The sequence below is a fragment of the Xiphophorus maculatus genome, chromosome 2 (assembly GCF_002775205.1).
Source record: "Xiphophorus maculatus strain JP 163 A chromosome 2, X_maculatus-5.0-male, whole genome shotgun sequence".
In the NCBI taxonomy this organism is placed as follows: Eukaryota; Metazoa; Chordata; class Actinopteri; order Cyprinodontiformes; family Poeciliidae; genus Xiphophorus; species Xiphophorus maculatus.
This window is the reverse complement of record NC_036444.1, coordinates 2,686,753-2,702,245: the sequence shown is the minus strand read 5'-3', so window position 1 is coordinate 2,702,245 and position 15,493 is coordinate 2,686,753. Positions and strand designations below refer to the sequence as shown.

General features: G+C 40.1%; 1 protein-coding gene across 1 annotated transcript in view; it reads left to right on the top strand.

Moving 5' to 3' along the window:
* Positions 1 to 12,424, top strand: part of jph3 (junctophilin 3) — a 39,699-nt gene extending 27,275 nt beyond the window's left edge. Inside the window, exons 4-6 of the mRNA XM_005795774.2 lie at positions 493 to 617; positions 3,457 to 4,376; positions 11,592 to 12,424. Of these exons, the coding sequence (XP_005795831.1) occupies positions 493 to 617; positions 3,457 to 4,376; positions 11,592 to 11,672 (1,126 nt within the window). The 3' untranslated portion in view covers positions 11,673 to 12,424. The remainder of the gene's footprint in view (positions 1 to 492; positions 618 to 3,456; positions 4,377 to 11,591) is intronic.
* The last annotated feature ends 3,069 nt before the right edge of the window (positions 12,425 to 15,493 follow it).

The following is a 15,493-nucleotide window of genomic DNA, read 5'->3' as shown; positions in this document are numbered from 1 at the left end:
TCAAAGTACAAAAACTAACCTGCCTCCACGTTTATCGACACGCCCAGTAAGAGAAATTTCAAAACATAAAATGTTATATTTTAGTTTACTTTGTTCCAGCAAAGACTAGATATTATTAATGACCATAATAAATTATGTAATATTACAGTGTCCTCTCTAGCTAATTTGTATTATCGTTATCTACAAAGTGTAGTGCTGGAAAAATGTGGAAACTTATCCTGAAAATGCTTGAAAAGAGAAAAAACTGCACAAACAAATTATTCTTTTGCTGAAATCAAATGTAATTGGCATCCCTGACAGTTTGGAAAAGCACTTCATGTCCACTGATAAGTACAGCAGAGGCCCTGTGATGCTGTGGGCCTGTTTCTCTTCCAAAAAAAGGTCCTGGGAACCTTTGATTTGAAATAAAACTTGTTTATCCAGAAGGGCCATCGTTTTTCCTGGGATGTTGTAACATTTCTGCTGCTGTATTCATTGTTTTCTGCGTTTCAGGACGGCTCACGCGCAGGGCAAAGCAGAGGCGGCGGTGGGAGCCGCGCAGAAAGCCCACGAGGAGAGTCGGATGGCGAGGGTCACCGCCAAGCAGTTCTCCCCGTCCTTCCAGCACCCTGGAAACGGTGGGCTCCCAGTACACACCAAAACCAGAAACGATTCCCACGTAATGACAAAGTTGCACACGTAAGAGTGACATGAAAAAGCTAAAAAATATTTTCAACCTCATACACTGCAAAAACACAAAATCTTACCAATTAATTTTGGTTTATTTTCTACTGTAAATATCCTAGTTCACTTGAAATAAGACAAAACTAACTTACAAATCACTTTTCAGGAAGATATGGACCCATTGCATGTTATTGTTTATGTCCAGAAATTTCATGCATGTGCACAGCGCCGCTATGGAGAGCTTTTACTTGCCATCCGTAGCTGCACTGCCACGGTAGAACAACTCTGACAACCTGGAGATGTAGATATTATTAATTTAAAGCAATGAGCAACTGCAAAGGAAAATAACGCAGAAAAAACGGTGAAGAACAACTCAAAACCACTTTTTTCTTGCAGACTCGTTGCCAAAGCAACTGGCAATAATGCCACCATATGTATCAGGATTCCACATCAAAAAACACTCAAACATTTCCCACTCAAAGAACAGAACATTCAGTCCGTTACAGTTTATGTTTTTAGGCTTGATGTTTATTTTGCGATTACTATTAAGTGATCGCTGTAGTAGATGAGCTACCGCTGCTATTAGCTAAGCTAACACAGCGGTGGTTGATTAGGTAATTTAAACACCTGCTCTACTGATGACTTGGCGTTTTTAAAGTGTTTTAACTGAACCAAAACACACCAAATTCCACGTCACATCTACATGTTAAGGTCATCAAAGTCAAGCTACCATAACTGATCTACTTCCCTCTCCCTCGCTATTTTTTTCTTAATTAAAACTTTTTCCTGACCTTGTTGTCTAGATGTTGTAGTGTTGACAGTTAGTAGCAATGCACCGCATCCTTTTTTCTTTTATAAATCATGTGTACGTTTAAGATTTAGGCCCTTATCATGACAACTTAACAGCTAAAACCAGTGCTAGTCATAATCAGCCAGCAGCTTTTTGGTCTCCAGCAGGAAGCTTGAGCGTGTGACATCACACCGCAAGGCGTCCATAGGAGCTTTTTTAAAGTCAATAATTCCTTAGTATTGGTGAAAAAGTTCTATTCCCATTGCCAGATTGTTTCACTTTTAACTAAACTTCACATGCGAACAGACCAGACACGTGTTGATACGTTATATCAATCAATCAATCAATCAATCAAATTTTATTTGTATAGCACATTTCAGCAGCAAGGCATTTCAAAGTGCTTTACATCATAACAAACACAGAATCACAATGCAATATAGAATCAATCATTAAGTCAAGTTACATCAATAAATTTGTAATTGATTACATTTCAAATACAATTCTAAACAGGTGGGTTTTCAGTTGAGATTTAAAAGAAGTCAGTGTTTCAGCTGTTTTACAGTTTTCTGGAAGTTTGTTCCAAATTCGTGGTGCATAGATGCTGAAGGCTGCTATATGTGTCAGTTGGGGGGAGTTGATGTTAAAGGTCATCGACGGCCTCCCTCCAGCTTCGCCATTCCACGCCTGTCAGTCACATCTGTGGCGCTCCGCAGGTAGCCGTCCCATATGGAGCACGCATCATGGCGCACCCGCACACACAGACTGCATGGCCGTTACAACCGCCATCTTTTCTGCTCTCACTTGTGAGAACGTCTCTGCCAACAAGCATCAGTTCTGACATTTAGCCGCATGTTTGTTTGGACTTCTTGGACATCATCTTCCTCATGCTGCCCTACTGTTTTCTTTTGAAATAATCACTGTACTGACTAAAATAAGAACTTAAATTAGAAAGTTTTTTTCTCCGTGGTCATTATTGCTACAAAGGTGTTGCCGTTTTTATCCATTCCTTTGGGTTCTGTTTCTTAATTTATTCTTAAGTTTTGTTCCTTGGACTTTATATTATCTTTCTCTTAGATCAATGGGCTGCAACTTGCAGCTCTGTGGACCTTTCATGGCTTTAGCTCTTGGTCAAACATAATAAATAACCAGCTGGTGCTTTAAAATCTAAATATAATTAGAAATTGTGGGATTTAGCAGTTTTTACATTTTTCATTAGAATAAATATGTTGAATTTCCCCAACAGAATGACACTAAATCTCCCCAAATTGTTTTAGATGTTTTTTTCTTGTTATTACATGCATAACTGTGGGATTTTTTTGCATGATTTCTCACAGATCTCAACATCCTGTTGACGAAAATGTATTCAACCCTTTTTTTTAAATTCTAAAACCTAAAACTGAAAAAAAGATGAATCTTTAAAAATGAAAACAAATTTTCTTTAGTACGTATTAACAAGGTAAAAGAATGAACATGTTTTTTGTATCACCCATAGACCAATCCTTTAGTCAAAATTCACACTTTGCTCTTTTTTTGTACTTCCATTTGGATCTGGCAAAAAAAAAAAAACTAGCTGTATTATGGCAATAAGCTTATGTTTTTTGGTGTCTGAAAAACGAGCCATTTCAAAAACCTCCAGAAAAACGGGACCTGTGCCGTTACCTAACAACAAAATGGCGCTTCAATTTGTTTGGTCAGATGGTTTTACGTCTGTATTCGCTGCACAATGGCTGCTGGAAAATATAAGTATTTTGTTGTTGACCCACCGTCCAGAAACTACTTGCTGCATTCTTGCTGGTCGTGCAAGATGCTCCACTTCTGCTTTTCAAAGATCTTCAAAGAGCAGAACTGAACAGAGTAAAATCTTGCTATCCATTTGTATCACTCATAGATCTATCCTAACCTGTTTGAGGAAGCATAATAGGTCACCATAAATAAGTCTAAAGCCAAACAAACATCTCGATGCTTTCCTTCTGATTGCTGAATCCGTCTCATGTTCTCTGCAGGAATGGAGGTTCAGCGACCCAAACGTCAGGTTTCCAGTGAAGTTGAGGGTGAGGGCCTGTCGAGTAGCGCCGGCACCGCGGAAAGCCCAGATCTTTACACAAAAAGTGTTGGATCTGATGACCCCTCCAATGATGCCGCGACCCCCGACCTCAGCCCACCCTCCTCTTCACCTCCCCACACGCCGCCGCCACCTGCACGACCGTCGCAACGAAGCAAAAGCGCCCGATTCCACCGGCAAAGCGCCGTGGACCACGGAGACCGGGGGAAGGACGGCGGTGAGAAAGGGGGAGAAAGGGGACACACTGAGATTCAAGTGCTGATGGAGGGAGGCGGCGAGGGAGGACTGAAGGCGGAGTATCCACGCGCCAACAGCTGGAGCGAGGACAGCAGGAGGGGGGTGCTGTCAAAAGGAGGCGGCGGGATCAGTGGCCGTGGAGGTAGCCGGACCAACGGACACAAACACAGCTCCTCCAATCACAAATCGCGGGAACACAGCTCGTCCAATCACAGGCAGGCCAGGGGCGACAGGTGGACAGAGTCGTCTTCATCCGCCACTTGGACGTCTGGGCACAGGGGGACTTACGGCAGGGGGGGCCGGCTGCTGGAGCAGGACGAGGAGAAGATCAGCAACTACGAGATGGAGATGAAGCCTTTACAGCCCAGAGACTCCACTACCCACAAGCCCCATGGGCACGGGGAGGAGCGGCACGGGCACGGAGAGGGGCGCTCCCACGGCGCGCCACGGCAGAGGCACAAGAACCGGGAAGGGAGGGACGGGGGCAAGGACTCGACACACAAGGGGGAGAAAATGGATTCGCGGCCACTACGACGAGACCTCACCCTGTCCCCGCCTCTGAAGTCCTCCCCCATCATACCCGACCGGCAGGACCTCAGCCTCACGCCCAGCAAGGGGAACTCGGTAAGTCTGACATGCTCTGATGGTACGATATGCCTGAAAAGTGTATCATGATATAAGCATCGATATCAGTCAATATCGGTAATTAGCTAATGTTTTAAATATCTTTATTACAGCCAAACTGGTGATGTGACTTTTCCTGTTTCACCCACTTTTCCTGTTTGGGCTCATTTTCTCCTTTCAATCCAGGCTGTTGATTTTTATTTTTAAGCAGTTATGAGGAACAGTGGGAAAACCAAGCAAGCAGTTTCTGTTGCTTGATTACCTAGCAACAGGCTGCTGTTTCTTACCCGTCAGGTTGTTGCTAGGTAACCAGAGAAGGACTGAGCTAGTTGATGCTACTAACCTCGCTTAGCTAGCCAGAGGTTGAGAGGTTGAGCAGATAAAGTCCTTCCTCTGCCTACATCCCCCAGAATGCTGTGCAGTTCTAGATTGAAAGGAATCTACTCTGTGCTTCATTTTTACCAAGGGCAATCTTAAAAAAGCTCTTTGAAATTTTCTCTTGTATTTGTTGACATTTTGATGGTGACCCACAAACATAAAGACAGTTGTAGGCTGTTGCTGCTGTTAAATGTGTTGAATAAAGGGTGGGTCCTAAAGGTGTACAGTTTTTGGCTGATAATGGCTGCATCACCCCTCCATCAGTGCGTTAAGAATTGCTTGAACTCGTCTAAAGTTGATTTTCTCTCATCTATTTTATGTCTCAGTAAGGCTCTCCTGACGGCACGTCACTGCCCTGAACACAATGTTTCACTGACATTTGTGGATGTGGTTTTGCTTTATTTGGCATAATTTGTGGGATTTATTTAACAGCTGGTCTCCAAATTTCTCTTTCTGCATGAGCAGATTTCATAACAACTAAAACAGAAATGTGTTTTTCCATGAAATCAGGATAAATAAAGCCAAACTAGTGATTACCGTCTAGCTGTAAGCTGCTATAATAACCTCTATCTGTGTGGTGAGTCTTTGCTGGCTGCTGAGGCACGTTGTTCAGAGGTTAGGTAATGTTTCAAACCCATTTGGACCATTACCTGTAACTTTTCAAAACTGACAGCCAAACATTCGCACCCACTTCACACCAAGAGGAGGCAGCCATATGGAGTCAGGAGGAGTCACTTGTGGCAACAACCCAAAGCAACAGTTTCAGGGTCTCCCTGGAGAGAGTGTCAGAAAATGTGTGGTGTTATCCCTGCTTTTAAATGCAGACAGAAACATTAACCCATACTGATTTCTCACTTTCCAGCTTCTCAGGTCCATTTCAGATACATTCTGCTAATGGACGAGATTGTAACTCAAAACCTTGGAGTTTTCTGAACGCCACAGATGCATTTGTGGGCTTAGTCATGTCTGGTTTCTCCAAGGGAGGGAGGAAATCTGGCTTAATGTTTATAAGTATGATGTACAATACATACATCGCATCCCAGGAAAATATTCATCGATCAGACCCTCTTTCACTCTAAATTATTGATGCACTGACTGCAGTTTTCTGGACAAAAACCTGACCTGCCCAACTCTGTCAGATGTTTCTCTTATTTGATTGAAAAACAAACCTTTGAATTAACAGTACAGACTCGTTTTTACTAGCCAGGAGGCAGTGCTCAGAAAATAAATGAGAACTTTGGTTCAAACTTTAAAAAAAATAAATAAATCAGTTTTTGTTGTCTTTCATTCACCAACAGGTCAGACTGCAGATCTGTTTTAAGGTTCTTACCAAAAATAAAGTACACAGAGGTATTGTGCTTTTTCAAGATCACAAGGTCTGAGGTCTTCTGAGAACAAAGAAAAACAACTTAAACCACCAAAACAGTGTGATGAGTTTTAGGTTTGCCTGTAGTGCAAAACAAAAATGCACAGATACAGCAGCTTTGTGTCAATTTAAATGTAAAAACAATCTAAACCAAATAGCCTGCAAAAAGTCAAACATTACAGAAAAAAATAAAGTACAGCATGTGTAACATTTCCAAAAGCCAATTTGTAATAAGAAATAACATTAGCGTCACAGACTTATTGTAAGTTGGCAGTTTTTGTGGTTTCACATGACCGTAGATTTCTACCTCTTGTTGTCTGATTCCTTCGGATGTTGACCTTCAAAACGTTTAATGTGGAACTTCTTTTGTTTCTATGGATTTTATTGACAAAATAATATTTGTGTAACACATTTTTGTTGTGTATTTCAAACTCTTCTTCTGAAGCTCCCAATGAGGAGCTAACAGTAGTTAGCAGTTGTAAAATTAAACGCAGCTAAAACGCACAACATTAATTATGAAATTAGTTAGAAACATACACAAACCATGGAAAATGTACACCTGTAACCCTGTATGATTTGAAATTTGTCTAAACCTTAAGTTTACATATAATACTAAATAAAAGTATAATGCTAATTACCGGTCACAAGGGGAGGAACTGACAGCGTAACAGAGATCTTCTGATTTTGGCAAATTAATTTGGCAAATAAATAACCAAATTTTAACAGTGTTAACATCTATAATGATTAAAAAATAAACATTTTCATCTTTGTGAGGCCTATAATCTTCTGTCTACAGTTTCTTTATATTTGGTTAAAATTCAAGTGTCCTCTATATACTAAAAGCTAAATAAAATATCATAAAATAATAGTTAATAGGGGCGTGCCGTGGTGGCGTAGTGGTTAGTGCGACCCGTATTTGGAGGCCTTGAGTCCTGGACGCGGCCGTCGCGGGCTCGATTCCCGGACCCGACGACATTTGCCGCGTGTCTTCCCCCCTCTCCTTCCCTGTTTCCTGTCAGCCCACTATCATATAAGGGACACTAGAGCCCACAAAAGACAAAAAAAAATAAATAAATAAATAAATAATAGTTAATAAATCAAATCTGACCTGTTTAACTTTTCAGGCTCAGGATGATTGAGAACATTCCTAGCATTCATCATTGCTGCTTTACATTGCACCGCTATTTATATCTGCATGACTTAATAACCGCACAGCAGCCGTATGATGCATTTGTCAAATTGTCGTGTCACTGCCACACATTGATTTGACTAAAAGGATTTGTTACCCGCTGTCACAAGAATACATCCTGTCCACCGTGACATAACACAGTGTTATCCCTCATATTAAGATAATCCTGCAGGACAAGCGCAAGGTTTACCCTTTGGGGAAAAAAAATAATTTTGGTTCTCTGAACAAGCAGAAGGGATTACTGTTTAATGTGATTTTATTCATTTTTTTATTTTGGCGGGTTATGTCTTAACTCGAGCTGGTGACTCGCTAATCCCTGCTGATAATACGGCTTTAGCATTAGCTAATGAAAGCAACAGGAAAATTCAAGTGAAAAAGTGGAGTTTCTCCATCCCTCTGCTGACTCGCCTCAGTTTGTCCGCAGCAGTTTGATGACGCTGAGGAACAGAAGCCGCTACCTGCTGCAGGAAGGCAGACGTACACAGTACACAGATGCTCAGAGAACAACCCCAAGATGCACCTTAGTAACAGAGGAATGAAAAAGTAGCCCGTTGCTCTCAGAGAGTTGTCTTATTGGTTAACCAGCACTCTGTTGCTAGGGAACAGCGTATGCATCGCTTCAGCTGCAGCCAATCAAACGATGGGGAGTTGGTGTGTGTGTGTGTGCATGTGTTGGCGTGTGGGGGTGTGTGTGTGTGTCTGCATCAGCAGAGAGCCGAGTGAGATCGGTGGTAAACAGGTTCCCAGTACACACAAATACTATCATAAATACACAACGAGCGCCATGGGAACAGAGCTACACCCGTCTCCAGTCAGTCACTGAGTAAACATGACTGTCCTACTGTTGGTGCAAAACACCAAACAGATGCTTGTTTTTTGTTTTTTTTCATTTCATTCAGTATGGCATGAAAAGCTTTGAAGGTAAACACCTCTGAGTCCATCATGCGTCCCACTGGCACATATTTACATGAAGACGATTCCCCAGACTGGTGAGGCTTTTCACCCTCCGCAGCAATTAAAATGGCACCAACAGAGAGGGAAAAGAAAAAATGCAGTTAGATAGAAACAAATTGCCAATTTCCTTCCTCCGTCTGATCAAACTCTCCCCATAAAAGCCAAGTGATTTAACAAAATATCTGTCTTGAAAGCATGTGTGACAGATCATCTTCTATAAACAGGTGTGTGCTGACATGGTCTGAGCTGTGATCATGGTCAGCTGCCGCGTTTTGGCTGCTCTGCAGTTTATCTGGGCGGGCCGCAGCAAGGGATCGATGCAGTTCACACGTCATGCTGGTAAAATGGATCTCTGTGACGGGAAGATACAGTGTCTTAATGACAGCAATTAGCACTGTTAGCATAGCTCTGAATTAAATGAAGTTGGTTTCATGCAGATCTTCAGATTATTATTACATCACTGAAGAATTAAAGGGGCAGTGTTATGTAAAATCTGCTTTTTTTGGGCTTTACATCATGATATATATGATGTTGTTGTTCGATCTTCAGAAGCAGAAAGTGTTTGATTCTTTAATGCATGTTTTAGAAGTCCTTTAATCTCCATGGCAACCATTCAGCTGTGTAAAAGCCTGGTTGGACCTAGCTCCGCCTTCGAGGCGCAGCTCCTCCTCAGAGCCTCAGATCTAACCAGCTCCACTGGTCGAGATTTTCAGTTTCGTATATGACGCAGTTGTTTTTATCTGTCTTGATGCAGACAAGAAAATAACGATTTCAGCTCATCTGTCTCTCTTTTACACCTCTTTCTTTGCGTTGCAGGAATCTTAGCATCTTATTAGCAAAACAAACATTTCCTTCAATGCAGAAATATTTGCCCACAACTTTACTGATTTTTTTGTGAATGATTATGCTTTTGCATAACTTAGAAGCTAACCAACAAACCGCGTCATAAAATAATGCAGAGCAGTAAGCGAGGAGCAGAGAGTGTGAGCATAAAACCCGATCAGATCTGCGTCCAGCCTCTGCTGTGGTAATCATCTCTGACACAGATCTGTGATAAGCCTAACACCACGGTGATCAGCAGAAACCTCGTCGGCAGCCACTCTGGACGGAACGGATCCATCTACAACCGTGTGGCACCAAGTCCCATTTCCCATCTCCCTCTGCAGCCATCATTACAACTATTACAGCTGTAATTAAAACAACAGGTCTTCTGCAGATAAATCCTTTCCTTTTTAAGACCAAAATGTATTTAAAACAGTCGGGAATAAGTAGGACGGAGGACTCTGCCGTTCATATTTACCCAAAGTGGACAGGTGGTTGGAAAGAACGGCCTTCACCTCGACGACCCGGGCTGTCAGCAAGCATCTGCTCAGACACCGCTCCACAAAACAACCCCGTTAGTGCAGGACAATATTTATCTTAACATGCAAAATGCACCTTTTTTGGTTCCTATTTTGGTGAACGTTGAAGCTGCAGTTTATATTTTATAAGAGGGATGCATGATAATTATCGGCCCGATAAGAAATTATGACGTCATTCTTATCGGCCAGATATAACGAATAACATGTTTAAATAGTTTTAAATAGTTTAAAAAATAAAATATCAATCACCGCAGGGTGTTAAAAAAAAACAACAGAAATAATAAAAACATAAAGGGTCAGAAGGACCCCAACACCGTGTGATTGCAGCAAACAGAGAACGGCCTTTAAGGTTTTGTAGCTACCCTGACTAACTGCTATGGAGTTTCCATGACAACAATAATATAAGTACATCTTAACTATTTCTCAATGTCAATTTTTGAGTACTATAATGTTAAGATAAATATCAGCAATATTTAGTACTATTGGTACAAATTAACTTTGCTAATGTGGCTTTTATCTGCTAGATAAGATGGACATTTAGCCTACATGTTTACTACATGTATGCACTCTGCCAGTCTCAGCAATTTTTGTTCATATACAGTATCTTTATTTTGCACATTGGTCAAGAGTGCCAATTTACTTTCTTTTTGTTGGTCTAAAAGTCATGGCTCAGCTATGCTTTGTGCTGTGCTTGCCTACCAAGATGGCGCAGATTACTTTTGGTACAGAATTATGGGAACTATGTATGTGCTGGATTTGCAAATGTTAAAAGAACGTCCAGCAAGGAGAAAAACTGTGCATTTAATATGTCAAACCCAACCATCACTTTGATGGAGGATGTATTTGAGGATGCTCATGATGCTAAAGATCGCAGCAACAAGCTAGCCTTCTCAAATCCATTGGTGAAGCTTTTCAAGTAACATGAAAATCTGCCCGAGGATACAAGGGCTGAAGCGATTAAAGATCGAATGTCCAACTCTCCACCCTTGTCAAAGCTAAATAAAGCTAAATATTTAGCTGCAAACTTAGCGCTAAGCTAAATGTTTAGTTAGGTGTCCAAAGTGCGGCCCAGGGACCATTTGCAGCCCTCTGAAGGATTTTGTGTGGCCTCAGTCCTCAATGCTAGTGATCCAGATGGACACTTTTTCATAGAGCAAGATTATTTACAGATAAATAACATGTTAAAAAATATGAGGTACAAAAAATATATTCCCATTTATCAACAACATCTTTGCATTCGTCTTAGCTTTGGACTAACTGGAACCACAAAGATCGACAAACTTTTAATCAAGCTCAAAACGTTCAACTCAAATTTTTTTAAAAATCAACCACAAAACATCAGAAACTGTGGGCCTGTCTTATGATATTGCAATCATGCTAAACTTTTCTTAGGTTTTGAAACTGTTAAATCTACAATGATTTAAAAGTTTACTTTAATTCATTATTCAGCCAATAAACTTTTAAAAAAAGGCACAAAGAGTTTGTTTTAAAAAAAATTGTGCAGGTCCTCAAGTTCTTTTGACGTAATGATTTTGGCCTTCCTGGCAAAAAGTTTGGACACCATTGATTTAATTTGAAAACTAAATATTTAATTTGAATAACAGTTAAAATATGACTTTAAAAGGCAAAGCTCCCTTTTTTTAAGACTAATTAACCCAAATTACTGCGGTGAGTTTTTAAGTGTGTAACTTCACAAACGGCAGCCCATATTCACACAAACATTAGTTGGGATTTGTGCATCTTCTGACAAAAGTTCCAATAAAAATCTTAAAAATCCCCATTGTGAGCAAAGGAACAGTCCAAATAAAAAACGAAAACCCCAAAATGAATTCATCGTTCATGTTGGTGTTGAGTGGATGCAACCCGCTGACCGCAAATGAAAACAGTCTTTAAGTGTGCGAGCTTCGCCTGTGCGCATCCTTAATACTGATACCTTCTCTTTTCTCTCTTTTCTCTCTCCCACGCAGGCCTACAGCTCCATCCTGGTTGCCATGGTGATTCTGCTCAACATCGGAGTGGCTATTTTGTTTATCCACTTTTTTATTTAAAGGCGGCGATGCTTTCAGAGTCAACCTATCTATGCCAGAAACACGATGAAAACCACAAATATTACAGCAAATCTGCTGCCCCTCCGTGCGTCCCGGCCGACAGAAGACCCAGACCGAGGACTGGAGAGGGGGAACCGAGGCCGAGCCGGGTCCGGTCCGGGTGGAGGAAGAGCTGAGGCCAAAGAATAGGACAGCAGGTTGGTCCAGGGAGGAACCTGGACTTGCGTGACCGAAATGGGCTGACTTGAACAAGCAGACAGGACTGATGGACTTTTTCATTGTCAAATCATAGTTTTCGACAGATTTGTAACTTCAGATTTATTTATTGACTTTTTTTTCTTCCCATGTGCAATACGTTGATGGTTGTATTGTTTATTTTTGCAACCCACCCTCTTCTCTCTGAACCCCCTGCCTTTTACTTCCTCCGCCTCCCCAGCGGCTGTTACTGATGGTACGGGCGGTGAAACCCGGGCGGCGAGTTTCCATTTCACCTCGTTTTTCATGCACCTGTGCAGATCTGTGTGTGCGTGTACGTGGGCGTGTGTGTGTGTTCTCCAGTTGCATCCAGAGGTGGGCAGAATAGTACTACTTATTTATACATATTTTTACTTGAGTAAAAGTAAAAAGTATTCATTCAAGAAATTACTCAAAAGGAAAAGTCTACACAGGTACTGAGCAACTGATCAAATTATCAATCATTTAATGTTTAAAAATACATAATCTGATGGACCAAAATATAAAGTTAAGTGGTAATTTTGGTATTTTAAGGACAAAATATGGCAATAATTCATATAAGTGACAAAAACTAAAATCAGGCAAAATATATTTTTTTCCAAATCAGTTTGTGTGTATGTGTCTGGTGAATTTTTGGCTAAAATATGTTTCGTTTTTATTCAGTGGGTAGAAAATCCAGACATTTTACACAAGTAAGAGCAGCGATATTTCATAATAAAATTACTCAAGTAAAAGTAAAAAGTACAGCATAGTAAAAATATTTCTAAAGGTAATTTTTTTCAAAAAAGTTATTCAAGTAAATATAATTGAGTAAATGTAACTAGTTACTACCGAACTCTTTACATCTGAATGTTATAAATATTATCAAGCAATTATCAATATTACAAGGTAACAGCATAATACTTTCTGCTCTAATACAAACACGTCAGTGAAAGGAAGGAGTAGTTGTTGCCAAGTGTCCCGTAATTTAAGCCAAATTGAAGTGTTGTACTGGACGCTCTGATTTTGACTACAGCCTCCAATTCGTATTTCCAAACACTAGATGGCGCTCCTCTCCTTACTTACCTAGACCTAGACAAAAATTTAATGTCAAAGTAGAAAGCGCTGCGCAAATGTGCTTTGACTGCAGAAGATTCTTGTGGTCAGAAGTGACGGCTAATTTGAAAAAAGATATTTTATACATCTACAAAGAACAGGAGACTCTGCAACTGTTCAACAGTTCGGGTTGGTATTGCATTAGTTTTTAATTGTATCTACACTTTGCTGGAAGATGCAGTCTTTAAAAATCCTTCTGCTTACTGAGGACATAATCAGATGAAAACGTAAGGAAATTAATAATAATTATTATTTATTAAGAAATATTGTGCGATGACATCACAATCAACACATTAGGTCATTAAGCCAACGTTTGGATGAGCAATGCTAAAAGTATTAGCATTTCCTCCATCATCCAGGGGAGTTAGCTAAAGAGCTAGCTAACACTTGAGTTGGAAATAACCCAGTTTTTGATTATTTTGTCGCTAAATTCACAAATCGTTTCCAACTTTTTTTTTTTTTTTTTTACCAGAAGAGCATCCTAAAATTACAAGAAATTCATTTAAAAAGCTTGGATATATTTATTAAAGCCTGACAAGTCCAGCTCAGCAAGTCTGTGATTCTTTCCTCGAAATCGACTCAGTCGTTTGCTCAATTGTTTCAAAGAACTGCTATTGATAATTTGGTGATGAAGTGTTAAAAGACAAAGTATTTCCTTATCTATAAAACCAGTACCAGAGTAGAACTCATTTTAAGTTTTTGTTAGTTTTTGTGTAGGAGTCAACATAAAATTCCAACATTATCCTGGTATTATGTTAACTTAATTTTCTTTCAACTTTATTTTTGTGTTGCTAAAACTTTATTCTGTTAATATTATGACTTTATTCTTGTAGTGCCAATTCCTATGACACTAATATTCAATCATTTGACCTGAATTCAAAGTGTAAATAAGTAAACCGTAAAACATGCTTTTCAAACAAGATGGCCGCCCTGGCACCATCCTCAACTATGTAAACACAGAGTGGTGAAAAAAATCCATGTTTTCAAAAAATTAAGTGTTAAAAAAAGTACTTAGTAACAACAAACAAAGTTGAGTCCCAGGTTAGTGATGGTAGGTTAGGTTAGTGATGATATGACCATTTGATTTGTTTGGACTGGGACACCTACGGTGTAATGAAGTACTGTTGGATTCTCCTGCAGCTGTCTGACATTTTACCCATCAGAGATCTCCATCTGCACCAAATTACTTGCTTTCACTGCTTGTAAAACTTTTAAGTGGATCCAATGCAACATTTCTGTTCCTCACTGCAACAATATTGACAGCATCTGTTTTTATTTACCTGCATACGTTTCCATTCTCCTTGCACACCGTGTTTGATACCATCAGTAATGGCGTCCAGGGGGGCCGAGGGGACTTTGAAGGTTTCTTTTCTCTTCTTTTTTAAATTTTTTTTTAATTGTCCGACAGCATTTCTTAAACTTGGGATTGGAGCAGAAACTAAAGGCTGTGGGTTCACTTCTGGTGTTTCTCCAACTTATTCCAACTACAGCTGAGTCGGATGTGCCTGCAGCCTGAGAGGCAGAACAATAGATTTATTTTATTATGGGTCCCAGGAAGAATTTCAGAGGCTCTGCTGTATGCCGTCAGCCTGGTGACGATGCCCTGCGCCACCGTTTTAGTCTGCAGCATGCCACAGCATGCCAAGCTCTTTCTATATAGGTTTGAATCTCCTCTTTCTTTCTTTCCTTTCTTCTTTCTTTCTTTCTGGGAAATACTCTGTTTTTGTTTTTCAGTTGTGTGGAGAAAATAATGAAAGTGTTTCAAAGAAAACATTTTGCCTCCCGTGTATTTTTATATGTACATATGTGTGTATGATTTGGTTCTGCTGTGTGTGTATTTGTGCAGTTTTGCGGCATCCCTGATGCAATGAAGGAGTGGGCCCGGTTGGGAAGGGAGAGTGGGGTTACTATGGCAACCGTAACTGAGTTTCGCTCGTCAAGACAAGGGGGCGGAGTTAGCTGGCTGTGGGCGTGGCTTGTTTTGTGTTCAATGACGATTGAAGACCAAAGGTGATCTTAAGAAGATTTTTTTTTCCTTTTAAAAAAAGGTAAATGTGAGGGAAAAATATAAATCTATGTCGTAGATCTGATCAACAACGTTATATTTTAAATATTGTATTATTTTGTAGTCTTATGTTTATTTTTCTGAGAATGTAAATCATCTTTTAGCAGCAGGTGTGCTTTGATTTGATTTCATTGTAGACATCTGGCGCCATCTTCTGGACATAGATGTGAACCACAACATTTTAAATGAACAATGCATTTATTATTGTTAATGAACTGACTAATATTCCGTTATAGGTAAATCTAAAAATATTAAAAGTTTCTCTCCAGTTTAGATGTCTGAAGGAGCTCAAGGATGGAGCTGGAGGTAGACAGAGTGAGACTTTGTCTGCTGCAGTTTGGATGTTATTCCATTAAGTTTTGGTGAAGAAAAAAGCCGAATCAGATAGTAAAACCTTTAGTTATAGTTCTGCCAGAGAAATGCGGGA